This window comes from Mauremys reevesii, linkage group 23 (genome assembly GCF_016161935.1).
Source record: "Mauremys reevesii isolate NIE-2019 linkage group 23, ASM1616193v1, whole genome shotgun sequence".
Classification (NCBI taxonomy): domain Eukaryota; kingdom Metazoa; phylum Chordata; order Testudines; family Geoemydidae; genus Mauremys; species Mauremys reevesii.
The window spans coordinates 18,278,447-18,297,003 of NC_052645.1; the positions used below are offsets into that span (position 1 = coordinate 18,278,447).

Consider the following 18,557-nt stretch of genomic DNA (forward strand, 5'->3'; position numbering starts at 1 on the left):
CCTGGTTGAGAACCACTGATCTAGTCTCATCTCCTGTATAGCCCAGGCCAGAGAATTTAAATGCAGGTATTCCTGTATTAAGCTTATTGTCTTGCTTTGCAAAGCTACCGAAAGGGATGTACAATTACCCAGTGTTGGATGAAATCCAGGCAGGCTGCATCCTAAGGACCTCCTGAAGCAGCTAATTCCAGGTGTGGGCTGAGTAAAGGGGTGTTTCCGGTGATGGGCTCTAAACATACCCTCCTCCCATTTATGGGAGCAAGCCCTTGTTTTCTCATAAGGATGAAGGAAGCCAGCTGTTTTCAAGTCTCCTCTAACTCTCCTTTCCAGCTAGATAACCTCACCTTTTGCCACCTCTGGCTTTACCGATACCCAAAGCCCACCTTGTCGCTGCTTTAAAGTTGCCCTTCTTTGGGTTATTTTCGAGGTGCAGTTTTGCAGGTGGGATGAGGTTTTTAGGCACAAGTTCCCAGTAGGACTTAACATTGTGCAATTTCTCAAGCAACTTTTTCTTCCATTGGAGTTCATAACGGCTCCTGTGCAATGGGGTAACATTTTCACTGAGCTGTCCTGGCGGAGTCCTCCCTCTTTCCCCAGAGGATGCTGCAGTTCACAGAGCAGAGATTATTTTTGGTAGTATACGTTTCCTTAGGTTTCTTCTGGTTCAATTTCATTTGCCATTGTGCTTTCCTAGTCCTCCCCGCCCCCCAGCCAATGTCCTTTGCCTGGAATCGCAAACTTCCTAGGCTTGTACTGCCCAAGAGAGGCGTGTGTTGCAGCTGAACCTCAGAACTGGCTCTCCACTGCTCAAGTCAGTAGCACTCAGCATTGACCTGGCTCAGATCATTGACTTCAACGGGCGCAGAGTTAGGACAAGGCTGAGTGCTTCTGAAAACCCCAACTCAATGCATTTACAATGGGGAACCTCAGCATTCATGGTCCTCCACTTCAAGCAGCCCGTTTCCTATCATTTAAACCTCTTTAATCCAGGCTCAGACTGTGCTATTTACCCCAGTCATTCTTGTCCTTTATTGGTTTGAAGAGGCCTTCTCAAAAGCCTTTTGAAAAAAATCCAGTAAACTAGACCCCTTGAGTCAGCTTTTAACTTTTACAAGGTGCTGGGACACTTCAGTGAGGCACCATTTCCTCTTATAGAAGTTGTCTGACCTGAAGTGCTGTGCTACAGTATCCTTAATTACACGCTAATTCTCCAGCTGTGCTTCTTGGCATAAACTAAATACTGCTCCTTTGTTTTGCCAACTGAGCTGCTTATGAAGCAAGTAACTTCTTTTTGTCATCATCCCAAACGTTTCACTTTCACGCTCAGCTGGGCTTAACAATGGTCAGGACTGAAACAGCTATGCTGCCTGGGTCAGTTGCTCATGGCCACCAAGGTAACCAGGATGCTATCAATTTCCAGCAGCTCTCTTGGTGCAAAGATTGTTGCATGAAGAACATACCTGGCCAGTGAGGGAGAATGGAGGAGGAACCCTCTGATGAGTCATCTGTTGAGTACAGACAGAACTGCCATCCACATACTTGCTGAATGAAGTTCATCTATGTAATTATATAGAGCACAGTACATCCACAGACACACTTACCAGGTTAACTTCCAATTCTTCTACATCTCCTTAAGCCGGACACAGACCCATGCAAAATGTGCAGTTGTGTGGTGCCCTCTAGTGGCCAGTCTTTGGACATGAAGCATTTGTTCAGCTCAAACAAGTGTATGTGTGGAATTATTTACTCCCACCTATTTTCAGTTGATTCTTCTAACAAAGGCAAAATTTTAAGACAGCTAAAGTTGACCCTGGATTCTTCAATGAAGAACACTGGTCCAGGTCATGCGTCAGCTGAGAAAGGTTACATTAAAAGCACCAATTTTAAGTCCCCAAATGTTTAATTGTCTACACATTTAAACTTAATCAGAGGAAAGTCCTGGTTCTTAAGGCCCAGAAGGTTTGGACATGCACCAAACCTCCTCGGACTCTCTACATCAGATCAGATAGGTCTTCAGGTCTATTAATTTGTAGCAGTGAAGCATTTGAAACAACTGGAATTTTCTTTCTTTGGAGGCAGTTATCTCTGAAATTCCCATACGTCCAGGGCTATGCCTGAAGGCAGATGCCTACTCTTAAAGTTCTACATGCTAACTCTGCTCGCTGCACAGCTGAGTTTGAGATTGTGAGGAAGAAACAGATGGTCTCACTGATGTTATTGAATTATAATTGGCCAGAGTCCATTACAACCCGTGTTCTATCACCTAAACTGCTCAGATCACCTGCTGAGTACAGTTTTAGCCACAGTTCTCTCATTTTAAGAGCTGAGTGAATTTGATGCTTTTAAAAAGAAGAAATTTAACAATTAGTTATAGCTAGACAGTTCAAGGGACAGATTCCTTCACATAGCTCTGCTCAGGCACCTAACACCAACCTGAGGCCTCTCCTGAGCAGGGTCTGTCAGTTGTATCATGCTGTTAGATGTGTCAACATCTAACAAGGGTCCTGGTTAGGATAATCAAAATTGCGTCCATCTTTTGGACGAGATATAAACAGAAGTCCTGACCGCATTTGAGCATAAGGTTGTATTTAATAAAAATGGAGCTTCTAGCCGAATTCAAATGCAGACAATTACATTCGTCTCCCTAAGTCCCACGCACCTCGTAGCTTCTACTGGACAAAGGGCATTCCTAACCTCTTGTACTGAACTGTCATGCAGTGTTGCTATGTACAGTTAAATAGTGGTGTTCTACCCAGGAACTGCTGCATTTCAGTGATGGATGATATGATCACGGTGTATAGTTTGTACTGTAGTTTATGGAGTGTGTGGTGATCTTTTGATGTGAAAGGCATGATACAGGAGTAGAGTCATATCAATTATATCTCACATTTGAAACATACCTCCAGGAAGCAAGATCCCATCTAGCCCTCCCCACCCACTGAATCCCCTTTCCTGCAGTTTCATTTCTTATGGCATTCTGTAACATTTTTACAGGACCTGCCCTTAAGAGCTTCAGTAGGAGGCTATCACCTTGTTGGGTTTGTGCTCGTTACTTTTGGTACTCATACATATGCTCAGACACCGAGTAAATGACATGTAGATTATCTAAAAAGAAATTTATTGCATTTCATGCAGCTTATAATACATGCATTGACTGAGACTAGCGCAATGGTTAACAACTCCCCCCCCCCCGATTTCCTTTAGTGTTTCTGGAATAGACTGGGACAAGTTAGAGCCTCTACTGTCCTTAGAAAATATGTTCATTGTAACACAAGGAATGTTTTATTCCCCCAGAAGCTGCAAATATCCAATGCCTAGGCTTACCAAAAACAGAGGGTGGGGTGGAGTGGGGAGGAAAATCTCCCAATACACTCAGGTGCGCGCGCACACACACCCACACACACACACGCACGCATACCCCTACTGAACTACCAAGTTGAGAAACCTTAGTCTAGCTCTATTCAGAGAAGAATACAAACAGAAACCTGGGAATAAAGCTGGTATGGGAAACAAGACGCAGGACCTTTTTACAAATCTGACCAAAGAAAAATGTTCTACATCATTTAATAAGCTGCTATCCATTTAATTTTGCTTAATTATTTTCAGTTTTATAGAGATGAACAAGCAGCTAAGTATGTTGACATATTGATTTCTGAAAAAAATAAAAATATTGCATCCTTGTCAGTTTCTGCTGGATATTCGCTCATACCCACCAGAGGCGGTGTATAGTGCACCAGAGATCATAGCCTACTATAGGCTTCATATCAAGTACAGATACACAGAGAGAGACGTCTTCATCAGAGCCAGTCGGAATGGCAAAAGTCAAGCTGGTGTGTGTCAATTTCCATGCTGACAGAATACTCACTACAGTGGGCTAATTCAGTCCCCTGCCACCTGAGGAGCTTGTCCATCAGAAGTCTGATTGGTGGACTGAATAAACATGGGCTGGGTGATGTCCTGACCTGCAGGCATGGTCACTTGCTGAATCTGATAAAGTTGCTGGAAGAGGTTGAAAGGGGATGAAAAAAAAGGTAATCAGGTGTCAGCAAGATGTTCAACTATTAATAGCATGCAGCCTGTGTAGCCCTCAGATTTGACCAATGGTATAAATCAACACACAAAGCAAGTAAAATGTGCTCGAAAAGTTGGAGCATGAATTACTCTAGGCCTTAAATACCAAAATGTGACAGTCTAATGAAGTAATTTTATGAATTTCTGATGCTCAGTTGGAACCTGACAGACTGTTTTATATGTATAATGTTATGAGAGCGTGATTCCTGAACAGATTAGGACTGAAAAAGCTCCTACTGATGATTTAACCTTTTATAAGTGCCAGAGTCGGTTTGTCAGGTTACTTCTAAGCACCTTCATTTGGCACTCTGTATGATAATTTCAATTCTTGCTCAACCACTTAGACTTGAAATCTTATTACACATTCCAAACAGACAGAACTAACTTTTGTTCTCACACTGGATACTACTTTCTCAACTTGTCTGAACAGAGAGACAGTGTCCTCCAACATATTTCCCCAGCTTATGGCTCTGTTTGATTTATTGACCCCTTCCTGTAATCTGGTTTATACCTTGAATTGCTTATTTATACATTTACTCCCAGTTTGCTCAGTATCGATTTAATAGCGATTTCTATTAGTCTACACTCCGAAGTTTGATCAAGCTGCATTTCGTATTAGCCCTATCTTCAACAAATTGTATTACAACGTTTATTTATGGCAAATCTACACCTCACTGGATCCAGTCTGGTGTGTCCATTCAAAGACCTTAAAGAAATGATTCCATCTACTTCATGTGCAGCATTTACAACAAATGAATACAAAGAGTGAGCTAAACTATCATTAAACACTTCCTTCACACAGACAAACTGAGAATACACCGACTCCAAGTTGTTCTACTTCAAAGTGCTCTCCAGTGACACACTGAGAGGTTATACACCAAGTATCCTTGTTTATTGGCTTAAACATTTCCTGGGATGCTATCTTAATAAGACACAACATCTTATTGCTAGTAGCACCTGGGATGAGATTGATAGGGCAAAAGTTAAATAACTCATCTGCCATATTCTCGAACAGCTGGGTTAATTTGGAGCAAATATAGCAAGATAATAAAAGGACTTCACATGAACTACGATGGGATAGCCTAATTTTGGCAATTAATTTGGCAATTGATCTTTGATTATCAGCAGGTAAGTATGCCCAGTGGTCTGTGATGGGATGTTAGATGGGTTGGGATCTGAGTTACTACAGAGAATTCTTTCCTGGGTGCTGGCTGGTGAGTCTTGCCCACATGCTCAGGGTTTAACTGATCGCCATATTTGGGGTCGGGAAGGAATTTTCCTCCAGGGCAGATTGGCAGAGGCCCTGGAGGTTTTTCGCCTTCCTCTGCAGCATGGGGCACGGGTCACTTTCTGGAGGATTCTCTGCAGCTTGAGGTCTTCAAACCGCAATTTGGGGACTTCGATAACTCAGACATAGGCTAGGGGTTTGTTATAGAAGTGGATGGGTGGGATTCTGTGGCCTGCATTGTGCAGGAGGTCAGACTAGATGATCATAATGGTCCCTTCTGACCTTAAAGTCTATGAACTACCAGTTTGTCACAGTTCTCATGAATCCTGGTTGCTAGGTCCATTTTGGGAGTGGTAGTGACTTTCTAATCTCACTATCCCACTTTTTGTTAGACACCTAGTACTAAAGACCGAGAGCTTTCTTAGCTCTGACTTCAGGGACACTGGCTCCTTACTGATCAGTCAATCGTCATGAGTTCTGAGATAAGTACCTGTCCATCTGTGAACTGGCTGAACTGCTGCTGTCCTTGCTGGACTTCTGTTTGTGTAATCTACAATAAAGAAATGACACGGGTGATCAGTGAGGGAACATACCTGCTGGGTCAACAATAAATTAACAATATTTTACCCTCCCACAGCACCTTTCACCAGTGGATCGCCATGCACTTTACAGATTTATTATTATTATTTTTTTAATTAAGCTTCATAACTTCCCTGTGTGATCAAGCAAGACAGATTAAGGTCCTTGCCTGGAGTCATATCAGTGAGTCAGTGGCAGAGCTGGGAACAGAACCCATGAGTCCCATCTCTCAGTACTTACCTCTGCGCTAAATTAGTCTCCCGTACAAGCTCACAGAAATGTCAATTTTAAACAAAAAAAATATATATGAAACCACACACAAAGTAGCATGGCAATGAATGCTATTGAGAACAAAGGGCATTGTTGGATTCAATAATTAAAAAGCAATGCAAAGCAACCTCCTCTTACTTTCACAAGCAGCACATGGACACTCAGTTTACGGACAGGAAGATGAGCAGTTCTTTCAATTTTTTTAGGGTGGATAAAATTGTGTTTAGCTATAGTTGTCTGACAAGAATATGAAGCATCTTAGCAGTTGTGTTGATCTGAGCTGTGCTGCTCTCATTGAAAACCTTATTGCCCCATCTCTGGAGCAGTTCTAGCTCTGAGGAGAGTTACTGCCCTGTCCTCCTAGTCAAAAGGAATGGAAGGAAGAGAAGAGCGTGGGAAGCAGTAAGCTCTACCCCACAACCAGTGCAGCCTGATAACCAAGTCAATGGCTGAGTTGTAAAAGCTCTTAATTTAAAATGTGATGAAAGTTTTCAGGCGTTCCAAGAGAAATCTTACATAACAAAAACAGAGATTTCTGGTATGACACTGGAGACTTATGTCCAATGCACCAGGCCAACTATCCATTTAACATGCACAAAATGGACATGCTTGAACCTTTTGGAGGTAACAGAATGAAACACACATCTACTGAACCCTAATCTGGCTAGACAGTTGAGAACTCTGTCATGTACTCATGTTAAGTTGGTCGACTTCAAGTTGATTCCCTTTATGTGGGTTTTTGATATTTAAAGAGCTTTCTTTGAGCATATCTCCAAACGAAAGCATGTCTACACTGGAGACCTTACACTGAGCTCTCCTGTCAACACACTTAACCCATCCCCAGTGAGCGGCTGTGGCTATGTTGGCGGGAGAGTGTCTCGCACTGTCCACACTGGCTCTTTCTGTCGGTGTAACTCATGTCGCTCAGAGGGGTTTTTTTTCCCCACACCCGAGCGACGTAAGTTATACCGCCAAAAGTGCTAGTGTAGACAAAGCCTAAATCTTTTAAGATTGAACCTTGAATCCTAACTCTGACACTGCTACAAATAAGCACATGTGTCAGGTAGATTCTGCCCTTAAAGACTAAGGAAGAGATGACAAATTGAGGGGAGCTGATTGGTGCCCTTTTGCTCCTTCAGCTCACACTCCTTGTGGAGATGTACTCAGATTTCTCTTGTTCTACACAGCATTAAAACTGATTGGTTTATGTGGCACCTGAGAAGTGCATGGCATTTTGCAATGCAGGTAAAGGCAATATGTCCTGTTTCAGAGAGTTTTTAAGAAAACAACATAGGGATAGGTAGAAGAAAGGAAGGATGTGGGATCGGAAAATGGGATCATTAGGAAGATAACTGTATCTAGAGGGTAATGAAGCAGGATAGCTATCTTAACTTTTCAGATTACTAACATGATTAGTTTTATTTCTTGTGACTACAGGTGACTGGGTGAGGGTGAGAAGATAAATCATCATGTCTTACGACAGCCATATGCAGTCTTAGCAAGAGCCACGTGATCATTTGGAGTGCACTGGGAAAAAATCCAGGAGTTTACATTTTAAAAAAATTAAGAGCCATTCCTGAATGATCTGCCACTTCTCCCATATCTGCTTAGGAGCGCATACTCACCCACCCTCAGGGACGAAGAGTCTTTCTGCTCAGAGTCTGAGCCTGCAGCACTGAAGTCAATGGACTTCAGTGCAAGAGACATGCTTCTAACATTAAGATGGCTCCAAAGGACACAAAGAGATCACACTTGTGTCTTTCACTCTCTGCTTTGTACCTTCTCTTTTAGCCTATGCTCACACAGCTTCCCAGCCCTCTCCCTTCAAGCCCACTTCTTTCATGAATCCTCCTTATACTGGTGATCTTTCCACAAGGCCTGAACTGTTTGTATCTTGTGGTATTAAACGGGCAGCGACTGGGCCTCACCATAGGCCTTGTACAAGTGCTGTGAACATTTACACCACTACCCACATTTACATGAATGAGACGGTTACTCCAAACTTCCACTGTGCTGTTTTGTTTTATTCTGATTTATTTTTTATGAATGCAGTAAAGCATAAAAATCAGAAATGCTGGACACTGGAATCTCAACACATGGGAAGACTAGTTTAATAGTTAATGACAAGTTTTTGGTATTACAGTACATACCTGCTGTGCGTTGGCTGCAAGCGTCTGGATCTGTCCCTGGACTACCTGGGTGCCTGATACGGGCTGAGCTAAGCGGATATACTGCAGCTGGCCAGCATTCAGTTGAACCTAGAAACAAGGTAGGGAAAAAAAAATAAAACAGTGGACTGTGTAGTATGAAACACAAACTTGCCTTCTTGTCTTGCCAACAGAAACCAGAGTAACAGATGATACTTGGAGGACTGAACAGATGCAGTGTTGAAATTAATAGTTACATGGATTTTGTCAAAGAAAATATGAGGAACACTTTACCACTGCAAATTCTTAACGAAAGCTTGAAAGAGCCACCTTAGCATCTCTCTTTCTACAAGGGGAAAGCATTTAGAAAGTAGCACACTGAAGGTTTTGATCAAGAGTTTAGAGAGCCCTTATATTTCCTTTGCAAATACAAAGAGTGATCAGGTTAGTTCTTCTGTCATACAACTCATTCGTACAAATAAGAAAACTACTTTACCAGTGAGCAAGCTGCAAATAGTGACATTCCTATTATGTTCTTCCCATCATTTTCCTTGAGATGTTTGGTAACTTTTCACCTTCTTAAAAATGAGGGAACAGCAGCACTAGCTAGAACCAGGAATACTGCAAAGGCTTCCAACACAATTCTGCCAGTGTACTTCAGTCGTGACATGACAAAGGCTGTAATATTATCATGCCAATGTTTTCTGCTTTATATTAAAATACAAAAACTTCAGTTTAATATAACACAAGATGAGAAGTTTAAATGCTGACAAGTCAGGAAAAAGTTATAGTAACATTAGTTCTGCTCTTTTACACATTCTGCATTTTTAACTATATTAACAAACATTGGAAAAGCAACACAAACCAAGCAAAACATGGAACACGGCTGAATTAATGTTACTACCAGAACTGCAACTTTTTCCATTAACCTACTTTTGAACATTAAATTCAGAATCTTAAGGTTAAACCGTTATATGCAGCTTGCATTTTAATTTACTTTTAAACAAGGGGGGCCGGGGTGGGAATCAAGAGCCATTACAAACAAAGAGCATAAAAACTCCTTTGCTTCACCGGTGACGCTGGGAAGCTCTTGGAACAGAAATTATTGGACTTGCAGTTTACACAAACTTTGCTGACTTCACCAGTTGTGTCCAGAAGCCCCGATATTGCTCCTGAAGCAATAGCCTCTGCCGCAGTTATAAACTCCATATGAGCATAAACATTTCAATACACAATCTGTTTCTGCATTAAAATTTGCCTGCAGAGAAGGTTCTTTCTATTGAAGGCTTCCCACTTCGATTTTTAACCGCAATATTAATTTAAGAGGTGAAACAGATTTGAAATACTTGTTTAAAAAAAAACACTTATTTTTGGTTCTGCAGAGAGCAAAACGGGTCTAGTGCTCATTGACATCTAGCTAATGTGAAAATTTCAAATTGTAAAATTCAGCTATTTGAGACGTGAGCAAAACATTAACATTTACCTAAAATGTACATCTCCCACCTTTTCTCAAAGTTTAAGAAAAAAATTAAATAAAAGCACAAGGCAACATATGAGCTGAGATCAATGATGGGAAATTATAGCCAGAAAAACATTTTCAGAAGTTATAAGCAGGTGCAAACCAATGGGGTTATAAGGAACATTCTGATATCAAGCTTTTAATTACAGTGGGCACTACCAGTTTTATGGCACCTTATATCAGAAATGTAAGGTTTTTGTGCATGTGCAGTGAGAGACAGGAAGAGACTTTCAGTGGAGCCCTGAACATGAGGAGCCATTAAAAAGAGATACTGATGATGCCACCAACAAGATAGCAGAGAGCTTCAGGAAGCAGCATAGCCAGAGTGGAAGAGGATAGAATGATAACAGTGCTGATGGCAGCATAGATTAATGTCCTATTAAAAACCATCTGAAGAGAGTGCATTGGTTGCTGCACTTTGTATTCCAACATTCAATCTGGCCATGAGAGGGTGGAGCTCATTGACTCTCTGATGAGCTGACTGCCACGAGAAAGACCATCTCGATGGGCAGGTGGCGTACTGAGCACTTTGACAGTGGCTCAGAGAGGGAGGTTCCATAAGTTTTAGGAGGACGATGCTGAAATCCCATGTGGAAGTCAGGTCCGTAACTGGTGAGGAGAGAGAATGGAACCTCCTTCCTGTATGCTCATTGGGTCTAGCCACCGTGTGAGCTCTTACAGTTCTTGAGGGGGAACTGTGACTCTTCTGTTCATGCGATGTCTGGATGGGGAGTATGCAGGCCTCAGCTGTAGCTTAAGGACCAAAAGTGAAGTCTGGCAAGCAGTATCTTGTATGTACATACCCATATGTGGCCACAAGTACACCCCACTGTCACTGGGTTTGATTTTAGGTTGTTTTCCAGCAACTGAAAAAATCTGAATCTATCCTCTGGCAGGTAGGCTCTGGACAATCAGGAGTTGATCACGGCTCTTATGGATTCTATCATTCATGATGATGTAAGAGATGACTTCTTATAGCTCACAAGGAGTCCCAGTTGACAGTACAGGGAAAAGGCTGTTACAGTCTCCTGTGGGGTTCTGCCTCTGACCAACCAATTGTACAAGTACAGATAGATGTGGATTCCATGCACTACCACTACTTGCTAAGCATTACTCCCAGTGCCATGGAGAAGGGCTGAACCCTCTATTGGTAAAGGTTGGGATCTCTAGGAGTATCAGGTACATGATGGATAGCTATATGGAAGTATGCATTGTGATGGGGAAGCCTAATCATAATTAAAATAAATGTTTTCTGCTTCTATAGAGCCTTTCCTCCAGCAATCTCAAAGTGTTTCATAAAAATGCGTTATAAAATAAGGAAATATTATTACACGTATTTCACAGATGGTAAGCGGACACAGAGATACTAAGTGACTTGTTTAAGGTTGCAGAATCAGACACAAATAGGGTGAGCAGATGTCCTGATTTTATAGGGATAGTCCCAATTTTTGGGTCTTTTTCTAATATAGGTTCCTATTCCACCCACCCCCCTCTCACTCGATTTTTCACACTCGATATCTGGTCACCTTAGACACAAACAGAATTGAAATAACATTTTTGCTGAAGTATAGGTAGTAAAAGACCTAAAGTTTAGGCAATAAGTGTTATATTAACAGTTTCCTAAGCATACCTAATTATTTCATCTCTCAAGACAAAATTCTTAACTGAGTTATAAGCACTCTGTGTGCCACATACCAAAGGTCTTGTAACACCAGGCAGTGGAATGTATGTATGTATGTACGTACGTACGTTCTTATGAGAAAGGGCTGATGTAACAGAGTTTGATACAAGACCATGAGAGTATCACATTCCCCCTGGTGGAGTCTTACCGGAATTTGCTGGATTTCTCCTGTGTTGGTGATTATCTGCTGCATGACTTGCATGGTCTGCCCAGTTCCACTCTGAGCCTGCTGCGTTTGTCCTTGTGGCTGTGCCTGGACGATCTGTACCTGCTGACCCTCACCAACCTGCATCGTCACTGGGGTGCTCTGAATTACAACACAAAAAGGAGCATTGATTAACTTGTCTGAAAGTAAGTGGAATCTCAGAGATTTACAGCCAGTAACCAGAGGCTCTTTACAGACCTGCTTTCAGCTTGTTGATATTTCAAACTCTACCTTCTTCAGCATTGTGACAACCTGGAAAAGCATATTCTCCTGATTCTAAGTCTACTGCCACCAAGAAATAGATAGAGTTAATTTTAGTTTTCAACATCATCTGTATTGTTCAGTTTTAAACAAGGTAACCTTATTTGCAGAAGTTCACGTGCATTTTTGCCAGCAGAGATCTATCTATCTTACGTACTTAACTGGCCCTACTACCATAGCATCTGAGCACCTCACAATCTAATGTATTTATCCTCAACACCCATGAGGAAGGGAAATCATATTCTCCCCATTTTACAGATAGGAAACTGAAGCACAGAGAGGCAAAGTGACTTGCTCAGAAGTCATGCAGTAAAATCTGTTACATCAGGATTTTAAAAAGAGGTCTCATGAGATCTAGGTTAATGCCCTAGCTACTGGACAATCCTTCCTCTACGAAAGGGGCCCTTCCAAAGAAGTGAACAAAAAAGAGCCACAACAGCACCTATATGCCGCTAGAAACACCGCAATATTAAATGTTTGCAAACATAAGACCAAAATTGTCTGGAAAAGTAAGGTTCCTGAGGCAGGCCCCACGTTAGCTCTTAAAATGCCCGTACTATGCCGTGTATACTATACCGATGGTACTTTTAAAATAACATTTTTCAGCCTCAATGTGAGAGAAACAAGGATAAGAAAAAAGCCAGTACAAACTGTAAGATTCATGTAGTTAACAGCATCCATAAAAGAACAAAAATGCATTACAGCTTCACTTCTGTCATGCAGCTGCCATCGCTCACTTCAGAATAATGGTCCAATTTAGTCCCATGAATCAACAAGTTATACATTTGCTTTTGAAAATACAGGGACGTCACTTCCCTAGTAGGTAGGCCTATGCAATTCAGTATTTCAACACAAAGTACGTTAGTTGCAATCCATATAGTTCCTTGTTCCTCTGAGCATTTCACAGACAGCAGGGGAGATGTCAAGGTGCTACACAATATGGAATTATGACATCAGTAGAGGTTACCAACATCCTAGTGCGTAGCATCAATGCTGTTTTCCCCCAAAGGCTTTCAGATACATCAAAAATTTAATTTCCTAAAACATTTTGGATAAGGGAGAGGAGGATGCTACAAGATTTATTGGGAGCTTTGGTTGAGCGGCGACTGGATAGACAAGGTAAACACAATCTGCCACCCCAAATTATACAACACCCAAGACTGTTCAGCTAATCAAATAAACTAAGTGGCTTATTCTCATATAAATAAAGGCCATGTATAAAGATCTAATGTCAAGTGCTTACAAGTCCACACGGCAGGTACACCAGGCAATGTACAGTCATTAACTGTGAGGAAAAAATCCTGCACTGACAAGTGGATGATTAAATGACCAAGTAAGTCCCGCTCCATCTCCATTTGCTATGGAGAAAAATGCCGCTATTTCAAATGAGATGGAAACCTTCTGTCAATAGTCCTCTTGGTCTCTTTCAAAACAGTTACATAATGACACTGAAATTAACTGAAACTGTTATACAGGTTGTAAAACCAATTTACTTAGTGCAGCAAAAACCTTTCTACCAAATCACCAGAAAGACATTAAGTTTTTCCCTCCTTCAGAGTGTTCATGGTAAGGTAAATACAGCAATTGCCCACTTGTTAAGCTTTCAAACAAGCATTTCTGTGCTTTCTCCTGTTCTGCCCCCGATACTTGGGAGGAGCACCCTGTGCAAAGCTACCTCATTATCCTCCTTCAAAAAACTCTCCTGTTCTGTGAGGCCTAACAAAAAACTTGGCAACAGTCACACTGCTGGTGCGCTGAGACCACAGCCTGCCATGCTGACCATATTGTCTCGCTTTTTATTTGAATCCCCATCTATATCCACCTGTCGCCTTGTCTTATACTTAGCGTGTAGACTCTTTGGAGCAGGGACCGCCTTTCAGTTCTGTGTTGGTACAGCACCTAGCACAGCGGGGTCCTGGTCTTTGACTAGGGCTTCTAAGTGCTAAGGTAACACTAGTTATTATTGGTAACATCCAGATGTGGCTTTTCATATCCAGGGTACAGCGAGGACTTGGCTGGCTGTGTAGAACTGTAAGCCCTCATGCTGTGCCTGTTCATAGAATATCAGGGTTGGAAGGGACCTCAGGAGGTATCTAGTCCAACCCCTGCTCAAAGCAGGACCAATTCCCAACTAAATCATCCCAGCCAGAGCTATGTCAAGCCTGACTTTAAAAACCTCTAAGGAAGGAGATTCCACCTCCTCCCTAGATAACTCATTCCAGTGTTTCACCACCCTCCTAGTGAAAAAGATTTTCCTAATATCAAACCTAAACCTCCCCCACTGCAACTTGAGACCATTACTCCTTGTTCTGTCATCTGCTACCACTGAGAACAGTCTAGATCCATCCTCTTTGGAACCCCCTTTCAAGTAGTTGAAAGCAGCTATCAAATCCCCCCTCATTCTTCTCTTCTGCAGACTAAATAATCTCAGTTCTCTCAGCCTCTCCTCGTAAGTCATGTGCTCCAGTCCCCTAATCGTTTTTGTTGCCCTCCGCTGGACTCTTTCCAATTTCTCCACAACCTTCTTGTAGTGTGGGGCCCCAAACTGGACACAGTACTCCAGATGAGGCCTCACCAATGTCGAATAGACATCACTGACCTGTCCTTGCTGAGGCTGAGCAATGATGATCTGTCCTGGTTGGATGGTAGTAGTGGATGTGGTGGTCTGTTGTCCTTGCTGTTGCCCCTGTACCTGTACTGCGGCAGGCTGTTGAGCAAGCGTGAAATAGTACTGGACAGGCTCAGCCGGAGTCACAGCCTGGCGCACCTCTTCCTAGAATACAGGAGGGAAAAAAACAGACTATGCATTTTGGCTGAAATCCACTTCCATAAACAATGCTCAGTACAATGGATTATTTAAATGCTAGGTTCTAAACAGTTTAAGCCAAAGGAAAGTAAATTCAAACTGCCCTGTAAGGATAAATCAGATTGAAAATAATTGGTTTCCACAGACTTTAACTGCGCTACATAAATCAAAGCATTTCAAATTTCTAAGGTACAACATGATCATCCATTTCATTATGAAAAGCAAATGAGCAAACAATTATCATAATTAAAACCCATGCAATTACAGTGCATGGCAGTAAATTCCAGCAAGGCCTGTTATCTTAGCACAGTGCTAATTGGAAGTGCACCATGAAGAGACATACAAAAGCACTGCATGCCACTGAAGCCTGCTCCATACCCCTCATGCTGAACACAAACCTCTATCTACCTCTTGCTGTGACACCACTGGGAGTTTAAAAAAGATGATCTGATTTTATAACCAAACCATTCCAGAATTAAGCTATGTCTACACTGCATTTTCATCTGTAAAACTTTTGTCAGTCAGGGGCGTGAAAAACAACACCACCACTCTGACTGACAAAAGTTTTACCGATGAAAAGCGCCAGTGTGGACACACTCCTTGGGGGTGCTGAGAGCTCGCTCTTGCGGCGACTCTGCAAACCTTACGGGGGCACGGCCATAGCAGCATAGCTGTGCCCCTGTAAGCTGCATTGTGTAGACATAGCCTTAGAATGGTAGGAGAAGTGATGTTGTTTTGCATGGTCTGCTTCTGCTGGCAATTGAGATATCTCAGCTTTTGTCGAAGAACTGAAGATCCTGCTCTGGCCTTTTTGTTTCAAGCAAAGGAAATGTTGTACCTTTTCCCTGTTCTAGTTTATCTAATATAGAATATAGAATATATATTGGGAATATAGAAACAATGCTGATTAATGGAATTTCAGGAACAGAAGTAGGATTATTGGATATTATACTAGCCAGAAATGAGCTAACACTTCCTAACAAACCACACATTTTAGCTCTTCAGAAATAAAGATTGCTCCTACACCTAGAATTAAATGTGGTTCTCCAGATGTTCAGTCCATGGCAGAAGGAGTAAACAACCCTCTCCCAGCCACCTTGAGTCCACAGCTGAGAGTGTAGGATGTTTACACATGCTACAGCATGGCAGATTCCACATTACTAAAGCTGGCTGGACTCCCTGAAATTAAATAAGGGCTGCCCATAGATCAGTATCAATTACTTGAGATGTCAATTAAAACAAAACAAAAACACCCAAGTGAAACAAGATCAAAGTGTATGTAATCTGAATGGCTGAGGGCTTAATAATGGCATACCGAGTCTTTCGTATCTAAATTGCCTGTTCAATTCCTGTTCACACTGATAATGACTGACAGTTGTTACTACTGGATGGATTCGTAGAGACCTATGTAAAATGAGCCCAGTTCCTAAGAAACATCACATGGCTACAACTGACACTAAGTGGCACCTTTTTTTTTGTCAGTTTCAAGCAGGAGGAAAGGTTGAACAGACCATGGAAAATAAACTGTCTTCTTCCATCACTGAAGTGGATTTCCTTCAGGTCAAAGCTGAGATACAGATAGGCAAAGAATGACATGGAGGAAGCATGCAATATTACTGACTCTAGTACCTTACTGTGGATAGAGACAGAATTGGGGGGGGGAGGGGAAGGGGTGAGGTAGTATCTTATTGGACCAACTTCTACTGGTGAGAGACATGAGATAAAGACAGAATTGTAAATCCTGCACTAAATAATATATTATATATATATTTGATTGAACTCTATAAAATGCAAGTATAATGTATCATCAAGCCCTTTCCTTAAATACACACACTCTTTTCCCAACCAAAACTAAAAAAATTACACAGTCTGTTGTAGCTAGGAAAGAAAAAGCTTCTGAGCTTGAATCTTGCATTACCCAATGGTAATGCAGACCAAACACCCCACTGATTTAGTTTTACAGTTCCTCTTTCATGAGTGCATTCGCTGGAGTATTTTTTAACATGGCTTCCTCAAGCTCTTTGTGAGCAGTGTGAGGATCTTAGCTCTAAAGTTAGAACATATTCCATTTTGTTGTTGAAATCAAGTCTATCCTGATCCAGTCATGAAAAATCCATGCATGGGGGAGGAGAGCTGTAGCAGTTTCTTTTCAGCAAGCTACTTAGATATCCTATTCCAAGGATTGCAACACTCAAATTCCTAACTGAGCTCTTGAACAAAATTTAAATCAACTCTGCACCTCAATAAAGCATGCATTCTAGGTTAATGTTTTACAGTGCTCCAGGCAGAAACTGGTTTAAATCTCAACTTGTTTAAACCAGGCTGTCTCTTCGGCTATGTCCACCCTTAAGGCGGCATTGGAGAGTACAGGCCCTATGCACACAGCTACATGCTGCAGCGAAAGGCTCTAGTGGGGTGGCACAGTGGAGATAGGCTCTGGCAATGGGGAGCTGCTGAAGCCTTTCCCCATTGCCAGAGCCCATCACCGTGTCTGGGAAAGTCTCCAGCAGCAGGATTACACTGCTAACAATATACACCCTGGGGGTATATACCCTGGGGACTCTACTCGCCCAAACCTTGCCTCACCGTCTACACTGCTAGATCTACCAAAGCCAGCTGGGCATGCAGTGTTTGTACTCTACACACCACCACAAATAGAGTCACACTTTCTTTTAAATCCATAACTTCAGTTACCGCAGCAACACAACAGTGACAGTTTCTCCCCCAAATCTCTGACGTAACGAACAATAACTTGTCAGACAGTTTTAGCTGTGGCAGAGATAGACTGTCAGTTTTAGCCTTAGCAAAAAATAAATAAATGCCCTTCAGCCTACAGGCAGCTACTCTTCAAAGTTGTTGAACTAGATGTGTGTTTTTCCACTGAAAATTCCTTCCCTATTTTGTCAGTGATATCACCACCAAAGCTCTCCCGCCCCTGAACATGTATTGCTAGTCATCCAGCAGTGTTCACAGAGGCAGGGAATATACAGGTGTTCGGCTTTGAGAAATTGCCACCTATTTCAAAACAAATATTGATGTAGTTTCAGTTATTTATGTTGTGCAATCTGGATGGGAAAGCCTTGGTGATACTGATCAAAAAGAAGAATTACCATGGATTATACATTAACTATGTTATTTGCATCTGGTGAGATAAAGTACTATTGAAGTGACTTCATATTTTGGACTTAGACTACAAATATGACTTCTACAGAGGCTTCTTTTTCATGGTGAAGTGAAAGGTCAAATGAGTGAACAATGCTGTGTACATATTTTGGGTGTTTTCCCTATGCTATCTGGATAGGGCCATAAAGGCACCACTCTGTAGAATCACAGACTAAGGGAACTGAACATGAACTCTTAGGAATCTTGATTGGCTTTTATCATCTCAGGCTGCTACTCACTGCTTTTAGTTTCAACATATTTATGCTGAACCAATTTTCCTGATTTTGCCAGGTTTCCTAAGATGCAGGCCCCCCTATCTTCCAAACTGTCATGCACAGATTTTTCTTTGCTAGATGGCTCTTGTTTAGGGTGCACCTTTGGAAGCCTGTTCTTTACATACCACAGTAGCAAACAAATTCACTTCAGAGGAATCATTACTTTGCTATATTGTATAAAGATGAGCAGGCAGCTCTGTGGGAAGGGACTGAAGGAACCTGTGCAACATTCTCATATGTGACATTCACCATGTGAGCAAATATATACAGAACATGGTCCCATCAAATATGTACAGAAATCATGGGAGATTGCTGATTTTTTTCCTATAGCAGATTTTTTCCTATAGCAGATA

At 41.8% G+C, this 18,557-nt stretch overlaps 1 protein-coding gene across 2 annotated transcripts in view; it reads right to left on the reverse strand.

Moving 5' to 3' along the window:
* Positions 1-3,548: 3,548 nt before the first annotated feature.
* The window catches only part of NFYC (nuclear transcription factor Y subunit gamma), a 59,412-nt gene continuing 44,403 nt past the window's right edge, over positions 3,549-18,557 (reverse strand). For both annotated transcript variants that reach the window (XM_039511457.1, XM_039511456.1), the window contains 5 exons: positions 14,561-14,734; positions 11,644-11,802; positions 8,299-8,406; positions 5,790-5,849; positions 3,549-3,999 (listed from right to left, as the gene is read on the reverse strand). In XM_039511457.1, coding sequence (XP_039367391.1) covers positions 3,880-3,999; positions 5,790-5,849; positions 8,299-8,406; positions 11,644-11,802; positions 14,561-14,734 — 621 coding nt within the window. In that variant the 3' untranslated portion in view covers positions 3,549-3,879. The remainder of the gene's footprint in view (positions 4,000-5,789; positions 5,850-8,298; positions 8,407-11,643; positions 11,803-14,560; positions 14,735-18,557) is intronic.